This window comes from Oncorhynchus kisutch, unplaced genomic scaffold, assembly GCF_002021735.2.
Source record: "Oncorhynchus kisutch isolate 150728-3 unplaced genomic scaffold, Okis_V2 Okis03b-Okis08b_hom, whole genome shotgun sequence".
Classification (NCBI taxonomy): domain Eukaryota; kingdom Metazoa; phylum Chordata; class Actinopteri; order Salmoniformes; family Salmonidae; genus Oncorhynchus; species Oncorhynchus kisutch.
The window spans coordinates 5,129,507-5,148,317 of NW_022261980.1; the positions used below are offsets into that span (position 1 = coordinate 5,129,507).

General features: G+C 45.3%; 1 protein-coding gene across 1 annotated transcript in view; it reads right to left on the reverse strand.

Moving 5' to 3' along the window:
* Window positions 1-6,533: 6,533 nt before the first annotated feature.
* LOC109882895 (chondroitin sulfate synthase 1) overlaps window positions 6,534-18,811 on the reverse strand; it is a 105,017-nt gene continuing 92,739 nt past the window's right edge. Inside the window, exon 3 of the mRNA XM_031812547.1 lies at window positions 6,534-10,751. Within this exon, the coding sequence (XP_031668407.1) occupies window positions 9,156-10,751 (1,596 nt within the window). The 3' untranslated portion in view covers window positions 6,534-9,155. The remainder of the gene's footprint in view (window positions 10,752-18,811) is intronic.

Sequence of the window (18,811 nt, forward strand, 5' to 3'; positions counted from 1 at the left end):
GGATAGCACTGTTGGCTTCATGATTTAGGATAGCTCTGTTGGCTTCATGCTTTAGGCTAGCTCTGTCGGCTTCATGCTGTTGGCCTCATGATTTAGGCTAGCTCTGGTGGCTTCATGATTTAGGATAGCTCTGTTGGCTTCATGCTTTAGGATAGCTCTGTTGGCTTTATGCTTTAGGCTAGCTCTGTTGGCATTATGCTTTAGGCTAGCTCTGGTGGCTTCACGCTTTAGGCTAGCTCTGGTGGCTTCATGCTTTAGGCTAGCTCTGTTGGCTTCATGCTTTAGGATAGCTCTGTTGGCTTCATGATTTAGGCTAGCTCTGGTGGCTTCATGATTTAGGATTTCAGACAGAAGATATGCTATATTACCTGTAAACAATACAAGGCAATGTTTCACTCTGTCATTTAGATTAGTTATTGTGGAGTAACTACAACGTTGCTGACCCATCCTCAGCGTTATATCCTATCTTAGCCATTAAATCCCTTAGCGGTTTCCTTCCTCTCCGGCAACTGAGTTAGGAAGGACGCCTGTATTTTTGTAGTGACTAGTTGTATTGATGCACCATCCAAAGAGTAATTAAAAACTTCACCAGGCTCAAAGGGATATTCAATGTCTGTTTTTAGTTGTTTTTTTTACCCGCCTACCAATAGGTGCCCTTCTTTGCGAGTTATTGGAAAACCTCCCTGGTCTTTGTGGCTGAATCTGTGTTTGACTGTGGGACCTTACAATTATTTCTATGTGTAGGGTACAAGGGGTGTGAATTCATTTTATGTATACCCTTTTTATGCTTATCAGTAGGTAACTGCCAAATTGGGAGGGTCGGGGGGTTTTCATTTCAAATTAGGGAGGCGTTAAACAATATTAGTGTTAATGAATTTACCTGCAAAAAAGCAGAGAACCATTCACCCAGACCCGATACCTGTATTTTGGTTACAGGGTCTGTGAAAATGCAGAAATCATGATTAGGTCTTTAGGTGGATTTTAATTGACTATGTTTTTTTGAAAAGTTTTTTTTTATACCCCCAACCCCTTTCAGATATACCACAGAGCTGGTGTAAAACTATCAGGCATGGTACATTTGAGGTATGTGTATGAAAGGGATATGAGTTTAGTCTGAACCTTCTACAGCTCTGAAAGAGCCAGGGTTTAATGAGCTTTTCTCAATAAAAGCCTTGTTGTTTGCATTGCGCTCCCATCTCCTGTACCTTTACCTTTGAGTCATTGCCTATGCCCGATACCCAGACAGTGTTAAACCCCATGACCTGTCACGGGCACCTTATTCCCTATATAGGGCACATTTAAACCACAGCCCTATTGTAGTGGTGCACTAAGGGCATAGGGTGTCATTTGGAATACAGCTTAAGGCACCTTTGCCATTTCAACAATAGCCCCCAAACACATCCAGATCCTTGCAGGAAGCCATTCAAAATTGTTTTCAGTTCATCTCGCCCTGAGGGAACGGCAGAGACGGCCATTACTGCCCTAATCAAAACCAGATGGAGCCAGGCCAGAAAGAACCGAACCAACAAACGGGTGGGGAGGAAGATTGAATTGGAACCCTTCTGAGATGGAGCGATTCCAACGAAACGTTTCATCTGCCCAGAGGATAAATATTGCACAACAATCCATCCCCCTTGTTGACGGGTTGTTTTTTGTTTTCTTCTTTTGGGCAGAAACAGTTGATAACAGTCAGAGACATGGTAGAGAGGGGGAGGTGTGCTGACAGAAACAGTTGATCACAGTCAGAGACATGGCAGAGAGGGGGAGGTGTGCTGGCAGAAACAGTTGATAACAGTCAGAGACATGGCAGAGAGGGGGAGGTGTGCTGGCAGAAACAGTTGATCACAGTCAGAGACATGGCAGAGAGGGGGAGGTGTGCTGGCAGAAACAGTTGATAACAGTCAGAAACATAGCAGGGAGGGGGAGGTGTGCTGGCAGAAACAGTTGATCACAGTCAGAGACATGGTAGAGAGGGGGAGGTGTGCTGGCAGAAACAGTTGATAACAGTCAGAGACATGGCAGAGAGGGGAGGTGTGCTGGCAGAAACAGTTGATCACAGTCAGAGACATGGTAGAGAGGGGGAGGTGTGCTGGCAGAAACAGTTGATAACAGTCAGAAACATAGCAGAGAGGGGGAGGTGTGCTGGCAGAAACAGTTGATCACAGTCAGAGACATGGTAGAGAGGGGGAGGTGTGCTGGCAGAAACAGTTGATCACAGTCAGAAACATAGCAGAGAGGGGGAGGTGTGCTGGCAGAAACAGTTGATCACAGTCAGAGACATGGTAGAGAGGGGGAGGTGTGCTGGCAGAAACAGTTGTTAACAGTCAGAGACATGGCAGAGAGGGGAGGTGTGCTGGCAGAAACAGTTGATCACAGTCAGAGACATGGTAGAGAGGGGGAGGTGTGCTGGCAGAAACAGTTGATCACAGTCAGAGACATGGTAGAGAGGGGGAGGTGTGCTGGCAGAAACAGTTGATCACAGTCAGAAACATAGCAGAGAGGGGGAGGTGTGCTGGCAGAAACAGTTGATCACAGTCAGAGACATGGTAGAGAGGGGGAGGTGTGCTGGCAGAAACAGTTGATAACAGTCAGAGACATGGCAGAGAGGGGAGGTGTGCTGGCAGAAACAGTTGATCAGTCAGAGACATGGCAGAGAGGAGGAGGTGTGCTGACAGAAACAGTTGATCACAGTCAGAGACATGGCAGAGAGGGGGAGGTGTGCTGGCAGAAACAGTTGATCACAGTCAGAGACATGGCAGAGAGGGGGAGGTGTGCTGGCAGAAACAGTTGATCACAGTCAGAGACATGGCAGAGAGGGGGAGGTGTGCTGGCAGAAACAGTTGATAACAGTCAGAGACATGGTAGAGAGGGGGAGGTGTGCTGGCAGAAACAGTTGATCACAGTCAGAGACATGGCAGAGAGGGGGGGGTGTGCTGGCAGAAACAGTTGATAACAGTCAGAGACATGGTAGAGAGGGGGAGGTGTGCTGGCAGAAACAGTTGATAACAGTCAGAGACATGGCAGAGAGGGGAGGTGTGCTGGCAGAAACAGTTGATCACAGTCAGAGACATGGTAGAGAGGGGGAGGTGTGCTGGCAGAAACAGTTGATCACAGTCAGAGACATGGTAGAGAGGGGGAGGTGTGCTGGCAGAAACAGTTGATCACAGTCAGAGACATGGCAGAGAGGGGAGGTGTGCTGGCAGAAACAGTTGATCACAGTCAGAGACATGGTAGAGAGGGGGAGGTGTGCTGGCAGAAACAGTTGATCAGTCAGAGACATGGCAGAGAGGGGGAGGTGTGCTGACAGAAACAGTTGATCACAGTCAGAGACATGGCAGAGAGGGGGAGGTGTGCTGGCAGAAACAGTTGATAACAGTCAGAGACATGGTAGAGAGGGGGAGGTGTGCTGACAGAAACAGTTGATCACAGTCAGAGACATGGCAGAGAGGGGGAGGTGTGCTGGCAGAAACAGTTGATCACAGTCAGAGACATGGTAGAGAGGGGGAGGTGTGCTGACAGAAACAGTTGATCACAGTCAGAGACATGGTAGAGAGGGGGAGGTGTGCTGACAGAAACAGTTGATCACAGTCAGAGACATGGTAGAGAGGGGGAGGTGTGCTGGCAGAAACAGTTGATAACAGTCAGAAACATAGCAGAGAGGGGGAGGTGTGCTGGCAGAAACAGTTGATAACAGTCAGAAACATAGCAGAGAGGGGGAGGTGTGCTGGCAGAAACAGTTGATCACAGTCAGAGACATGGTAGAGAGGGGGAGGTGTGCTGGCAGAAACAGTTGATAACAGTCAGAAACATAGCAGAGAGGGGGAGGTGTGCTGGCAGAAACAGTTGATCACAGTCAGAGACATGGTAGAGAGGGGGAGGTGTGCTGGCAGAATCTTTTGCTGATGCAGATCGTTGCTGCTGCTGGCCCTGCAGTGGTGCGTTATGGAGAACAGGAGCAGGGAAGACATTCTCCAGCAGTATTCTTGGCCAGTTAGGGTGGCATTTGATCTGGGCAATTAATTTGATGGGGCTTTTTTGAACCTAATTGAACCAAATGGCATCGAGGTCAGAAGACCTTTTTGTCAATAGAGAAAGAGCTCACAAAGGATGTCATGATGGTGACAATAGAGAGGTCATTAGCTATTGGTCTTGAGTACTGTTTTAAACAACTACCAGGTAGGTACAGTAGACTCCCCTTAGATATATGTTTTCACCTTTCAGAATAACAAGTGTGTGGACACAGGTTGAAGTTTGTAAACAAAACACTAGGTAGATATTGTTATGGCGGGTTTGATTGAATTTCAGCCTAGCTAATCGGCTAGTGTTACCAGAGACTCTGTCTGTATCCAAAAAAAGCCCCCTATCCCCTATTTATGGGCACTGGTAAAAAAAGTAGTGCACTACAAAGGCAATAGGTGCATTTGGAACAGGCTGCTATAGGGCCACAGGAAGCTCCTACCGGGCTCAGTGAAACCGGGCCTCATGCAAATAGCAGGATAAGTCAATATCCCCATATTGTGTCTGCTCTGGGACCATAAAGACACAGACTGGGGATGGGGGAAGGGGACAAAAGAGTGTCAGACATGTCTCAGGCTTATGCAGTACACATGAACAGATGATAAACACACACACACACACACACAATGTCTACAAACAGTTATTCTCATAGACCTTCACAGACAGACACACAGTCACAGCATTTGTCATCCACCCCAAACAGTATTTGAGATCGTTGCTTACCTGAAATGGAACCAATGGAATAGTCCCAAAAGAGCAAAGCCCCACCCATCAGGCACTCCAGACAGGCTGAAGCAAATGCTCTTGGTACCATTTGAACCCAGGTATGGATACCTGTACCAGAAGTAACAAAACTCCATGACTCCTTCAAAGAAATAAAGCAAACCTAACCTAGTCAGTTGTACAACTGAATAACTCAAATAATTGGGGCGGCAGGTAGCCTATTGGTTAGAACATTGGGCCAGTCGCCGAAAGGTTGCTAGATCGAATACCGGAGCTGACAAGGTAAAAATCTATTGTTCTGCCCTTGAACAAGGCAGTTAACCCACTGTTCTTAGGCAGTCATTGTAAATAAGAAAATGTTCTTAACTGACTTGCCTAGTTAAATAAAATGCGTTCAAATGAAATGTGTCTTCCACATTTAGCCCAACCCCTCTGCCTTAATCGGCGTCCGGGGAGAGATTGTTGCTGGGGGTTAACTGTCTTGCTCAAGTGCAGAACAGCACATTTTCCCCACCTTGCCAGCTCTGGGATTTGAACCAGCGACCTTCCCGTTACTGGGCAAACACTCTTAAACCACTAGGCTACCGGTCACCATACAGCTACTGGTCTAACAAACATCTGGAAAGAGTAAAAAACATCACTTGCCACCTTAGAAAAGCTATATTTCTGAGAGGGAGATTTGTGAAGAGGGCAGAGCACAGCGTGTATCTGAACGGCCTGAGACTGGGTCTCTCCTCTCTGACTTCTAGAAGACACAGGATGCCATACGGCTGCGTTCTATTAAAGCTCACCACATGCTTCATAGAGCTAGGTCTAGGAGATCAGCTACAGCCACCATTCAGCAGTTGTCCTGCATCCCAAATGGTGCCCTATTTCATATGTAGTGCACTACTTCTGACCATGCTTCATAGAGCTAGGTCTAGGAGATCAGCTACAGCCACCATTCATCATTTGTTCTGCATCCCAAATGGTGCCCTATTTCATATGTAGTGCACTACTTCTGACCATGCTACATAGAGCTCTTGTCAAAAGTAGTGCACTATGTAGGGAATAGAGTGCCATTTGGAACACAGGCTTAATAATGTCCTGGTTTCAGTTGTCTCTCGGAGGAGATTCAGAAAACAAACTAGTCTCCTCCAGGCAGCCTCACTCCAGGGCACTTCTGTCCATGAGAACATACAGTACACTTTGATAATACATTTACTCCTAAATAATAATAATTCAAAAATAATAGATTTGATTATGTTGCTTTTCTAGATGTGCTCAAAGCAAAAGTCTCCCCATCCACTATTAACGTGCTGCCCCCACCTGGGCGATGCACGGGAGCCATGTGGCCCCAGAAAGCATGCCAGTCACCAGCTTTCTTAATGAAGAGGAGGGTTATTAGGAGGCAAGAGATGATTAGGTGGCCATGATGTTATGAAGCCAGGCTGGGAATTTAATACACCGGGGTTATCATATGAGTATTCATATGTTAAGCAAACACGTATGCTGAGCAAATCTCTTGTCCAGGCCCATTTATGGTAGCCTGGTCCCAGATCAGTTTATGCCATCATGCCAACTCATTGTCAAGGAGTTGACATGATAGAATATACAGATCTGGGACCAGGGTACATTTATGGATCCTACTGTAAATTTGTCAAATTCAAGCTTTGACAGTCATCACCAAAGTTAGTACTACTATTGTTATGTCTTGACATGTCTTGCCTGTAAAATGCAATGGTCATCATTTAAAATGGCCACATGGCCAATGAATGCCTATCTAAAACAAGTACACCACCACAACAAAAGCATTTTTGATAAACATTTTTCATTTTATTTCTTAAATATAAAACCTTTCCCAGTTGGACAGGGCTGAATGAACAACAGAAATATTAAAAATCCCCAGAAAACCAAGACTATTATGATAGAGCACAGTTGTCCCTCCTGCTCCAAGTGTAGCTGACCCCGTCTTCTCTTGGGCTTAAAGACTGTGTGGAGTAGAGGAGACCTTTAAACCAGGGGAGTGCTGCTGCACAGAAGACATTCTCCTAAATAGACAGCTATATGGACAGGGACCAGATAATTCATAGAATTATAATTCATTCTCAGAGTTCTACACTGAACAGAAATAGAAACGCAACATGTAAAATGTTGGTTTCATGAACTGAAATAAAATATCCTAGAAATGTTCCATACTCACAAAAAGGTTACTTCCCTGTTAGTGAGCATTTCTCCCTTTCCAGATAATCCATCCACCTGACAGGTGTGGCATGTCAAGAAGCTGATTAAACAGCAGGATCATTACACATGTGTACCTTGTGCTGGGGACAATAAAAGGCCACTCTAAAATGTGCAGTTTTGTCACACAACACAATGCCACAGATATCCCAAGTTTTGGGGAACATGCAGTTGGCATGCTGACTGTTGCCATAAGCCGACTCCAACATCGTTTTAGAGAATTTGGCAGTACGTCAAACCGGCCTCACAACCGCAGACCACTTGTAATGGCATCATGTGTGCGAGCGGTTTGCTGATAACATTATGAACAGAGTGCCCCATGGTGGCGATGGGATTATGGTATGGACAGGCATAAGCTACGGACAACAAGCAGAATTGCATTTTATCGATGGCAATTTGAATGCACAGAAATACCGTGGCGAGATCCTGAGGACCATTGTGAGGCCCATTTCTTTGACCAACAGATCTGTATTCCCAGTCATGTGAAATCCGTAGATTCATTAATTCATTTAAATTGACTGATTTCTTCATATGAATTGTAACTCAGTAAAATCTTTGAAATTGTTGCATTTATATTTTTGTTCAGTATAAAATCAGATTTCATTCTAAGAGTTCTATTCTAATTCATTGTACCAATGGGTGCTGAGAAGGTTCTGGAATTCACTCCAAGGGTTCTAAAATGATTTAGAATTCCTTTCAGTTCTATGAAGGAGCACAGCATTCCCTGCCCTTCCCATTCCTTTGTTCCTAAATCTGGATGACTAGTTTGATATAGGCCTTAGATTCCTCATGAGAGCAAAGAGGTGGAGCCAGGAAGGTGCTTCCTCACTCACTATACCTCTTCATCTACGGGACATGTCATGTTTGTGCCTGCACCTCCTAGAAAACAACATGACACACAATACCTAAAACACACTGTGCAAAAACTCTTTGGTAATCAGATGAGTTTGAGAGAGAAACAAAAGGAAAATGGAAAAACAATAATCCAACAACAGATGGGTATACAATTTTTCTAATATACATATTCCAACAGTCAGGTAACACAGAATGGAGACTGCAAATTCAATAAATTAGACAGCGGAGGATGAATTGCAGATATTAAATCCAGCAGTTGTGTTCACAGAAGTAAATAAAAAGAAAATCTAAAATCAATTGAAAAAAACAGTGTTATTCTGTACTATAAACAAATCAAAAGGAATCAAAATGGTCCTTTAGTCTTAATTCAAATTGCTTTTCATCTAAGTCAACCTTCTTCAATGATGAAATGTTTGTTCATATCAACCTGCTGTAAACATTCACAATCAAGAGGACAGTTCCATTTAGAGCCCTGCTGGTCTGTGAAGATGACAACATCCACGCACAAGACAAACGCTACACCTTTTAAAGAGCTGAGGTACACATAATATAACCCCGAACATCACCATCCCCCCCATACTCTCTTTATAGAACATGTAGTTCCCAGACACTGTGAACATGTAGTTCCCAGACACTTTCTCCCAAATGGGAAGAGTCTGGTGGACCAACGCATCAAACTTGGCCTTCGTTAGTCAATACAGAATGACTGTGAGAAACTCCTGGCGCATTGGCTTAATCTACCAACCAATCATCTCCCATAACACACCTCACAGTCGTGTGATTTGCTCAAATGAAATGATGACAGGTACTTGACTCAGTAGGTCACTGCCATATAATTCTATGGTCACTCCCACTAAGGCAAACTTTGAATTGTTGAAATCCCAGGCTTATATGTGCAACAACCTGGAGACAAGGTTACTGTACAAATAACACAGAATGGTCTTTATTACTAGACTGGTAGAATAAGACATCAGAGCACGTTGTTCTTGTGTCCAGAGTTATGGTAGGCTCATCCAAAGGAATATTCCTCATCGAGATGCTTTCTTTTTCAGTATTAATGAAAACATCTTCTACAGTCTCGTTTGTCTCAGTCAGTTCAACGTTCATGTGTTTTCTTTAAAAAAAGCAGATTTCCAAAATATATCCAAGTCTTTTTTGTTTCTGTAAAAAATAAATTAGGTCGTTAAAAATGCTGCTAAGACAAATGGGAAGAGTGAAAGACACCCAGCCCTGGGGGACCCCCAGGAAAGACACCCAGGCCTGGGGGACTCCCCAGGAAAGACACCCAAGCCTGGGGGACTCCACATACTGCTTTTGTCAGTCCTGGCCGGAGTGCTTTCTCACGCTGTCCTGAGGGATTCATTATTTGAGCTCCCGACCTTCCGGAAGCCGTGGTCGTTCTTCTCGAGCCACAGTTCAGCCAGCTGCTGTGTCGAGCCGTACGACGAGGCTTTGGAGCCCAGGCACATCTTGTACTGGTTGGGCTCCAGGTTGGGGTCGCACACTACTGGATGGTGAACGTGTATGATCCCCGGGTCCGTGCTCCGGAACAACCGGATCCCTGATTGGACAAACTTGTTAAAGAGGTCCACGTCCTCCAAACCCCACCCTTGGATGGAGGTGTCGAAGCCCCCGGCCCCGACCAGGTCGCCCTTGTAAACACAGACAATGCCGAAGCCGTAGTGACGCCACAGACCCGTCTTAGCGGTGAACACATAGTGGTTCTCACTGGGCACCTTACCGGCGTAAACCACCTTGGGGTCGTACTGACTGAAGATGATGGGGAAGTAGGTCTGCTCCCCCAGGACCGTGTTACTCCGGCACCTCTTGAGGAAGTCGGTTGTGAAAAGCAGGTCCACGTCGCAATAGAAGAGCAGCGAGTTGTTGGAAAAGTGGGCCGAGCCCACCTCCAGAGCCAAGGCCCGGGAGAAGGAGCCCGACACGGGCTGGATCTCCATCTCGGCACGGGGGTACTTGATGTGGTACTCCCTCATCAGCTCCACCTGCTTGACCCGCTCTGTGTTGTTGTCGGTGCTGAAGAGGAGGATGAGCAGCTTGACGTTCTGGTTGGGGATCAGGCACACCCGTTCTAAATTGGTCATGAAGCGGACAAAGATGTCGTAGCGTCCGGATAGCGGCACCAGTATGTTGACCTTAGGCTCCTTCGGCTCCTTCTGGTCCTGGCTAGAGCTGGACAGCTTGAAGGGCACGAACATCTTGAGGGAGTTGGAGAGGAAGGACAGGGAGTCTGAGTCCTGGTTGATGCTGCTGGCGAGAGCCTTGTCGTCCATCTCCTCTTCCTCTCTGAACTGGATCTGGCTGAAGGTCTGCTGGAGGTAGGCATGTCTCCTCACCGGCACCGTCATGGTCTTCCCTTTGTGCTTCTTGTAGAGGAGCAACAGGTCCAGCACGTACTCCGCCCCGTACATGGGGTTGACCCGCCGGTAGCCGTACTGGATCTCCTTGAAGTCGATCACTCGTCCCCGCGTCTTGGCATTGGCGTTAATCATCTCCATCACCTGCATGATGATGTCATCCAGGGCCAGATGCTGGGAGGAGTCCATTCCCCGGCGGGGGGGTTGGCCGTCAGACGAGGAGAACAGGTACTTGCCCGTCAGGAACTCCCACTCCAGGACCTCCTCGCGGAGCCGAGGGTGGAACCTCATGAAGGATGGAGGCATGCCCAGCTGCAGGTCCTCTCGGCTGGGCTCGGCCGCCCCGTAGCGGCACATCTGGACGATCTCACGGTGGAGCTGGACGGTGCGGTGGCGGAGCTGGGCGATCTTGCGGCTGAGCATGTAGCTGTGCAGGCGGTACTGGTAGGGCGGGTTCTTGTTGGGGTGCAGGGTGATGGCCCGGTGGATCTTGCTATTGTGGAGGTCGCGGATGTATCCCTTCTTGTTGGGCTCGTAGTTCTCGTAGAACAGCTGCTGCATCTGCGGAGAGAAGAGAGGGAGACAACGGCTGAGGTTACATCAATAAACACAATATGGCACAATAGAACACTCATGCATTATATAGACTAGGCCCTGTGTGGGAGTGTACAAAAGCACAACACATAGAGCGCGCTCTAGGACAGAAAACATTCTGCCCTCTAAAAGCTTGATCCCAGTTGACCTCTGTTGACCCCTCTCCGCTGCCTGTACTTGTATACTGCTCCACTGGGGATTTATTAAAGGTGGATGTCTATATGAATGTAAACTCCTGCAGCCCAACAGAGATGTTATTTTTATCAGACGTCCTGCTGCTAATGCAAAGTGCAAATTAGAACAGGCTCAAGGAATGCCTTCTGGAGGTGAGCTCCGAGCTTACAGAGCCCTCAAATATTGACCAGGGAGTGGGTAAGCCTCGACGGTTCCATGAGTGTTTACTGCAAACCTGTTGAGGCTTTACAAACCTAATGTTCCCCCAATCACAGGGGGCCGTGTGAGTAAACTGTGGGACAGCTGCTGAGGCCCCTATTGGCAGCGACTCAAGCGTGGCCAAGAAGGAAGGGTCTGTGTTGTTGACCAATCCAATGAAGGGAGTCCTCAGAGGTCTATTTGCGAAAGACAGACACCGCTCAGAAAAAGGCCTCCAATTTTGAGAAGGACGGCTCTGGAATGCAGCCACAAACCCAGTCCCCTGGGGGAAAGGCAATACACAGAATCGGACAGGATCGGTATAGAGGCCAGGCCTGATAGTTTTATAAAAGCGATACCTAACTAGTGTAAGTACGGCTGGTCACAAGAACTCACTGAATAAGTCTCTTTGCTTTTCCATGGGCTCTGCCCCTGCCTTCCTGCACCTAGGAGGAGTTGGAACGTGGCCAACCATAAAATCAAGCAGTCTGATCAATGGAAATCTTGAGCAAACCCCAAGCTTTAGAGTGTGAGGGGTCAGGTAGGCTATTACATCAGAACCAAGGGGGCTATCGCATGGCAGCCTTACACACATTTATTTAATGAGCATATAAAATAAGATCTAGGAAAAAGATTGTTGCAGTAGTCAACCCCTACATGTGTCCATGTTTCACTGGTTCTGAGAAGTGACTGGCAAATAGCCCTCTTTGGACACCAAACCAGCGGGTGCATCTTTATATTATAAAGTGGCTTCCTCTCCATCTCTCCTTCCCATCATCTCCTTCCATACATTGGAGAAGTCAGGGACATGGAGAAGATCTCTTCTCCTTTGTTCTGAGAGGTGGCCAAATGAAGATCTGCTCTCCTTTGTTCTGAGAGGTGGCCAAATGAAGATCTCCTCTCCTTTGTTCTGAGAGGTGGCCAAATGAAGATCTCTTCTCCTTTGTTCTGAGAGGTGGCCAAATGAAGAGCTCTTCTCCTTTGTTCTGAGAGGTGGCCAAATGAAGATCTGCTCTCCTTTGTTCTGAGAGGTGGCCAAATGAAGAGCTCTTCTCCTTTGTTCTGAGAGGTGGCCAAATGAAGATCTGCTCTCCTTTGTTCTGAGAGGTGGCCAAATGAAGATCTCTTCTCCTTTGTTCTGAGAGGTGGCCAAATGAAGATCTGCTCTCCTTTGTTCTGAGAGGTGGCCAAATGAAGATCTGCTCTCCTTTGTTCTGAGAGGTGGCCAAATGAAGATCTGCTCTCCTTTGCTCTGAGAGGTGGCCAAATGAAGATCTCCTCTCCTTTGCTCTGAGAGGTGGCCAAATGAAGATCTCCTCTCCTTTGCTCTGAGAGGTGGCCAAATTAATATCTCTTCTCCTTTGCTCTGAGAGGTGGCCAAAAGAAGATCTCTTCTGCTCTGATAGGTGGCCAAATGAAAGGAGGAAGATTAGAAGGAGCCACTTCAGAGTACTGAGACGTACCCCAGCAGGTAGGCCAAGTCAGATTGTTCTGAGTGCCCAGCTGTGAGGCAGTAGACATCAGCACTGCAGCCAGTCAGCCAGTCAGGATGTTTACTTCCCTCTCTCCCATGGCTTCCCCATCATTATCACCTCTAATGACCTGACTTTTGTCTTCCATGTCTCCTTCAGCAGTTAAGTCTCATTAGAATGATTTTTCACATTCATTAAGCCTCCATACCACACTGCTCACAATCCTCACATCAGCACACTTTCATCTAATCACCCTGAATGGCTCATTACGAAATAAAAGGAAGAAAAATATCAGTGGTAAATGATCGCTGTGCGTTTTAAGTCTTGTGTCACACACAACCACATCAAGCAGAGTTTTTGTGAAGAAGGTGGTGAACCCCAAGCTCAGTGATGGACAGAAACTAAGCACTGAAAAACATCCCATGTGTTTTATGCCAGGTTTTAACAACCCATTCTATTCAGACCTTCTGTGTTCAAACGCTTCAAACATCTGTGCTTGATTGACTTCACATGTAACCAATGGAATGGTGCAAACCCAGCCCATCTGGCACTCCAGGCAAGCTAGATCAAACACTAAAAGCATTTGAAATACATCAAATACTAGTTGAACCCAGGTCTGATTGTAGTAATCTGTTGTAATCACAACAACTGGTGGAAGAGCAGAGGCATCGGAATAGACGGCTCGGGAACAGAAGACAAAAGGTTCCCCAATATACACCCGTCTCTTCAGGCACTTAATCAGGAGGAGATCATATCTGGACACATTAAGATGACAGCTCAGTGTTGTATCATATCTGGACACATTAAGATAACTCAGTGTTGTATCATATCTGGACACATTAAGATGACAGCTCAGTGTTGTATCATATCTGGACACATTAAGATGACAGCTCAGTGTTGTATCATATCTGGACACATTAAGATGACAGCTCAGTGTTGTAACATATCTGGACACATTAAGATGACAGCTCAGTGTTGTAACATATCTGGACACATTAAGATGACAGCTCAGTGTTGTATCATATCTGGACACATTAAGATGACAGCTCAGTGTTGTATCATATCTGGACACATTAAGATGACAGCTCAGTGTTGTAACATATCTGGACACATTAAGATGCTCAGTGTTGTAAATGTAGAATGAGTCATGACACCGTCTCATCTCCCCTCCCTGCTAACTCTTTATCTCCTAGCCTCCATAAAGTATCATATCTGGTCACATTAAGATGCTCAGTGTTGTAAATGTAGAATGAGTCATGACAACGTCTCATCTCCCCTCCCTGCTAACTCTTTATCTCCTAGCCTCCATAAAGTATCATATCTGGACACATTAAGATGCTCAGTGTTGTAAATGTAGAATGAGTCATGACACCGTCTCATCTCCCCTCCCTGCTAACTCTTTATCTCCTAGCCTCCATAAAGTATCATATCTGGACACATTAAGATGCTCAGTGTTGTAAATGTAGAATGAGTCATGACACCGTCTCATCTCCCCTCCCTGCTAACTCTTTATCTCCTAGCCTCCATAAAGTATCATATCTGGACACATTAAGATGCTCAGTGTTGTAAATGTAGAATGAGTCATGACAACGTCTCATCTCCCCTCCCTGCTAACTCTTTATCTCCTGGCCTCCATAAAGTATCATATCTGGACACATTAAGATGCTCAGTGTTGTAAATGTAGAATGAGTCATGACACCGTCTCATCTCCCCTCCCTGCTAACTCTTTATCTCCTGGCCTCCATAAAGTATCATATCTGGACACATTAAGATGCGCAGTGTTAGTAAATGTAGAATGAGTCATGACACTGTCTCATCTCCCCTCCCTGCTAACTCTTTATCTCCTGGCCTCCATAAAGTATCATATCTGGACACATTAAGATGCTCAGTGTTGTAAATGTAGAATGAGTCATGACACCGTCTCATCTCCCCTCCCTGCTAACTCTTTATCTCCTGGCCTCCATAAAGTATCATATCTGGACACATTAAGATGCTCAGTGTTGTAAATGTAGAATGAGTCATGACAACGTCTCATCTCCCCTCCCTGCTAACTCTTTATCTCCTAGCCTCCATAAAGTATCATATCTGGACACATTAAGATGCTCAGTGTTGTAAATGTAGAATGAGTCATGACACCGTCTCATCTCCCCTCCCTGCTAACTCTTTATCTCCTAGCCTCCATAAAGTATCATATCTGGACACATTAAGATGCTCAGTGTTGTAAATGTAGAATGAGTCATGACACCGTCTCATCTCCCCTCCCTGCTAACTCTTTATCTCCTAGCCTCCATAAAGTATCATATCTGGACACATTAAGATGCTCAGTGTTGTAAATGTAGAATGAGTCATGACACCGTCTCATCTCCCCTCCCTGCTAACTCTTTATCTCCTGGCCTCCATAAAGTATCATATCTGGACACATTAAGATGCTCAGTGTTGTAAATGTAGAATGAGTCATGACACTGTCTCATCTCCCCTCCCTGCTAACTCTTTATCTCCTGGCCTCCATAAAGTATCATATCTGGACACATTAAGATGCTCAGTGTTGTAAATGTAGAATGAGTCATGACACCGTCTCATCTCCCCTCCCTGCTAACTCTTTATCTCCTGGCCTCCATAAAGTATCATATCTGGACACATTAAGATGCTCAGTGTTGTAAATGTAGAATGAGTCATGACACTGTCTCATCTCCCCTCCCTGCTAACTCTTTATCTCCTAGCCTCCATAAAGTATCATATCTGGACACATTAAGATGCTCAGTGTTGTAAATGTAGAATGAGTCATGACACTGTCTCATCTCCCCTCCCTGCTAACTCTTTATCTCCTAGCCTCCATAAAGTATCATATCTGGACACATTAAGATGCTCAGTGTTGTAAATGTAGAATGAGTCATGACACCGTCTCATCTCCCCTCCCTGCTAACTCTTTATCTCCTAGCCTCCATAAAGTATCATATCTGGACACATTAAGATGCTCAGTGTTGTAAATGTAGAATGAGTCATGACACCGTCTCATCTCCCCTCCCTGCTAACTCTTTATCTCCTAGCCTCCATAAAGTATCATATCTGGACACATTAAGATGCTCAGTGTTGTAAATGTAGAATGAGTCATGACACCGTCTCATCTCCCCTCCCTGCTAACTCTTTATCTCCTAGCCTCCATAAAGTATCATATCTGGACACATTAAGATGCTCAGTGTTGTAAATGTAGAATGAGTCATGACACCGTCTCATCTCCCCTCCCTGCTAACTCTTTATCTCCTAGCCTCCATAAAGTATCATATCTGGACACATTAAGATGCTCAGTGTTGTAAATGTAGAATGAGTCATGACACTGTCTCATCTCCCCTCCCTGCTAACTCTTTATCTCCTAGCCTCCATAAATTATCATATCTGGACACATTAAGATGCTCAGTGTTGTAAATGTAGAATGAGTCATGACAACGTCTCATCTCCCCTCCCTGCTAACTCTTTATCTCCTGGCCTCCATAAAGTATCATATCTGGACACATTAAGATGCTCAGTGTTGTAAATGTAGAATGAGTCATGACACCGTCTCATCTCCCCTCCCTGCTAACTCTTGATCTCCTGGCCTCCATAAAGTATCATATCTGGACACATTAAGATGCTCAGTGTTGTAAATGTAGAATGAGTCATGACACTGTCTCATCTCCCCTCCCTGCTAACTCTTTATCTCCTAGCCTCCATAAAGTATCATATCTGGACACATTAAGATGCTCAGTGTTGTAAATGTAGAATGAGTCATGACAATGTCTCATCTCCCCTCCCTGCTAACTCTTTATCTCCTGGCCTCCATAAAGTATCATATCTGGACACATTAAGATGCTCAGTGTTGTAAATGTAGAATGAGTCATGACACTGTCTCATCTCCCCTCCCTGCTAACTCTTTATCTCCTAGCCTCCATAAAGTATCATATCTGGACACATTAAGATGCTCAGTGTTGTAAATGTAGAATGAGTCATGACACCGTCTCATCTCCCCTCCCTGCTAACTCTTTATCTCCTAGCCTCCATAAAGTATCATATCTGGACACATTAAGATGCTCAGTGTTGTAAATGTAGAATGAGTCATGACACCGTCTCATCTCCCCTCCCTGCTAACTCTTTATCTCCTAGCCTCCATAAAGTATCATATCTGGACACATTAAGATGCTCAGTGTTGTAAATGTAGAATGAGTCATGACACCGTCTCATCTCCCCTCCCTGCTAACTCTTTATCTCCTAGCCTCCATAAAGTATCATATCTGGACACATTAAGATGCTCAGTGTTGTAAATGTAGAATGAGTCATGACACTGTCTCATCTCCCCTCCCTGCTAACTCTTTATCTCCTAGCCTCCATAAATTATCATATCTGGACACATTAAGATGCTCAGTGTTGTAAATGTAGAATGAGTCATGACACCGTCTCATCTCCCCTCCCTGCTAACTCTTGATCTCCTGGCCTCCATAAAGTATCATATCTGGACACATTAAGATGCTCAGTGTTGTAAATGTAGAATGAGTCATGACACTGTCTCATCTCCCCTCCCTGCTAACTCTTTATCTCCTAGCCTCCATAAAGTATCATATCTGGACACATTAAGATGCTCAGTGTTGTAAATGTAGAATGAGTCATGACAACGTCTCATCTCCCCTCCCTGCTAACTCTTTATCTCCTGGCCTCCATAAAGTATCATATCTGGACACATTAAGATGCTCAGTGTTGTAAATGTAGAATGAGTCATGACACCGTCTCATCTCCCCTCCCTGCTAACTCTTGATCTCCTGGCCTCCATAAAGTATCATATGTGGACACATTAAGATGCTCAGTGTTGTAAATGTAGAATGAGTCATGACAATGTCTCATCTCCCCTCCCTGCTAACTCTTTATCTCCTGGCCTCCATAAAGTATCATATCTGGACACATTAAGATGCTCAGTGTTGTAAATGTAGAATGAGTCATGACACTGTCTCATCTCCCCTCCCTGCTAACTCTTTATCTCCTAGCCTCCATAAAGTATCATATCTGGACACATTAAGATGCTCAGTGTTGTAAATGTAGAATGAGTCATGACACTGTCTCATCTCCCCTCCCTGCTAACTCTTTATCTCCTAGCCTCCATAAAGTATCATATCTGGACACATTAAGATGCTCAGTGTTGTAAATGTAGAATGAGTCATGACACTGTCTCATCTCCCCTCCCTGCTAACTCTTTATCTCCTAGCCTCCATAAATTATCATATCTGGACACATTAAGATGCTCAGTGTTGTAAATGTAGAATGAGTCATGACAACGTCTCATCTCCCCTCCCTGCTAACTCTTTATCTCCTGGCCTCCATAAAGTATCATATCTGGACACATTAAGATGCTCAGTGTTGTAAATGTAGAATGAGTCATGACACCGTCTCATCTCCCCTCCCTGCTAACTCTTGATCTCCTGGCCTCCATAAAGTATCATATCTGGACACATTAAGATGCTCAGTGTTGTAAATGTAGAATGAGTCATGACACCGTCTCATCTCCCCTCCCTGCTAACTCTTTATCTCCTAGCCTCCATAAAGTATCATATCTGGACACATTAAGATGCTCAGTGTTGTAAATGTAGAATGAGTCATGACACCGTCTCATCTCCCCTCCCTGCTAACTCTTTATCTCCTAGCCTCCATAAAGTATCATATCTGGACACATTAAGATGCTCAGTGTTGTAAATGTAGAATGAGTCATGACACTGTCTCATCTCCCCTCCCTGCTAACTCTTTATCTCCTAGCCTCCATAAATTATCATATCTGGACACATTAAGATGCTCAGTGTTGTAAATGTAGAATGAGTCATGACAACGTCTCATCTCCCCTCCCTGCTAACTCTTTATCTCCTGGCCTCCATAAAGTATCATATCTGGACACATTAAGATGCTCAGTGTTGTAAATGTAGAATGAGTCATGACACTGTCTCATCTCCCCTCCCTGCTAACTCTTTATCTCCTAGCCTCCATAAAGTATCATATCTGGACACATTAAGATGCTCAGTGTTGTAAATGTAGAATGAGTCATGACAACGTCTCATCTCCCCTCCCTGCTAACTCTTTATCTCCTGGCCTCCATAAAGTATCATATCTGGACACATTAAGATGCTCAGTGTTGTAAATGTAGAATGAGTCATGACACCGTCTCATCTCCCC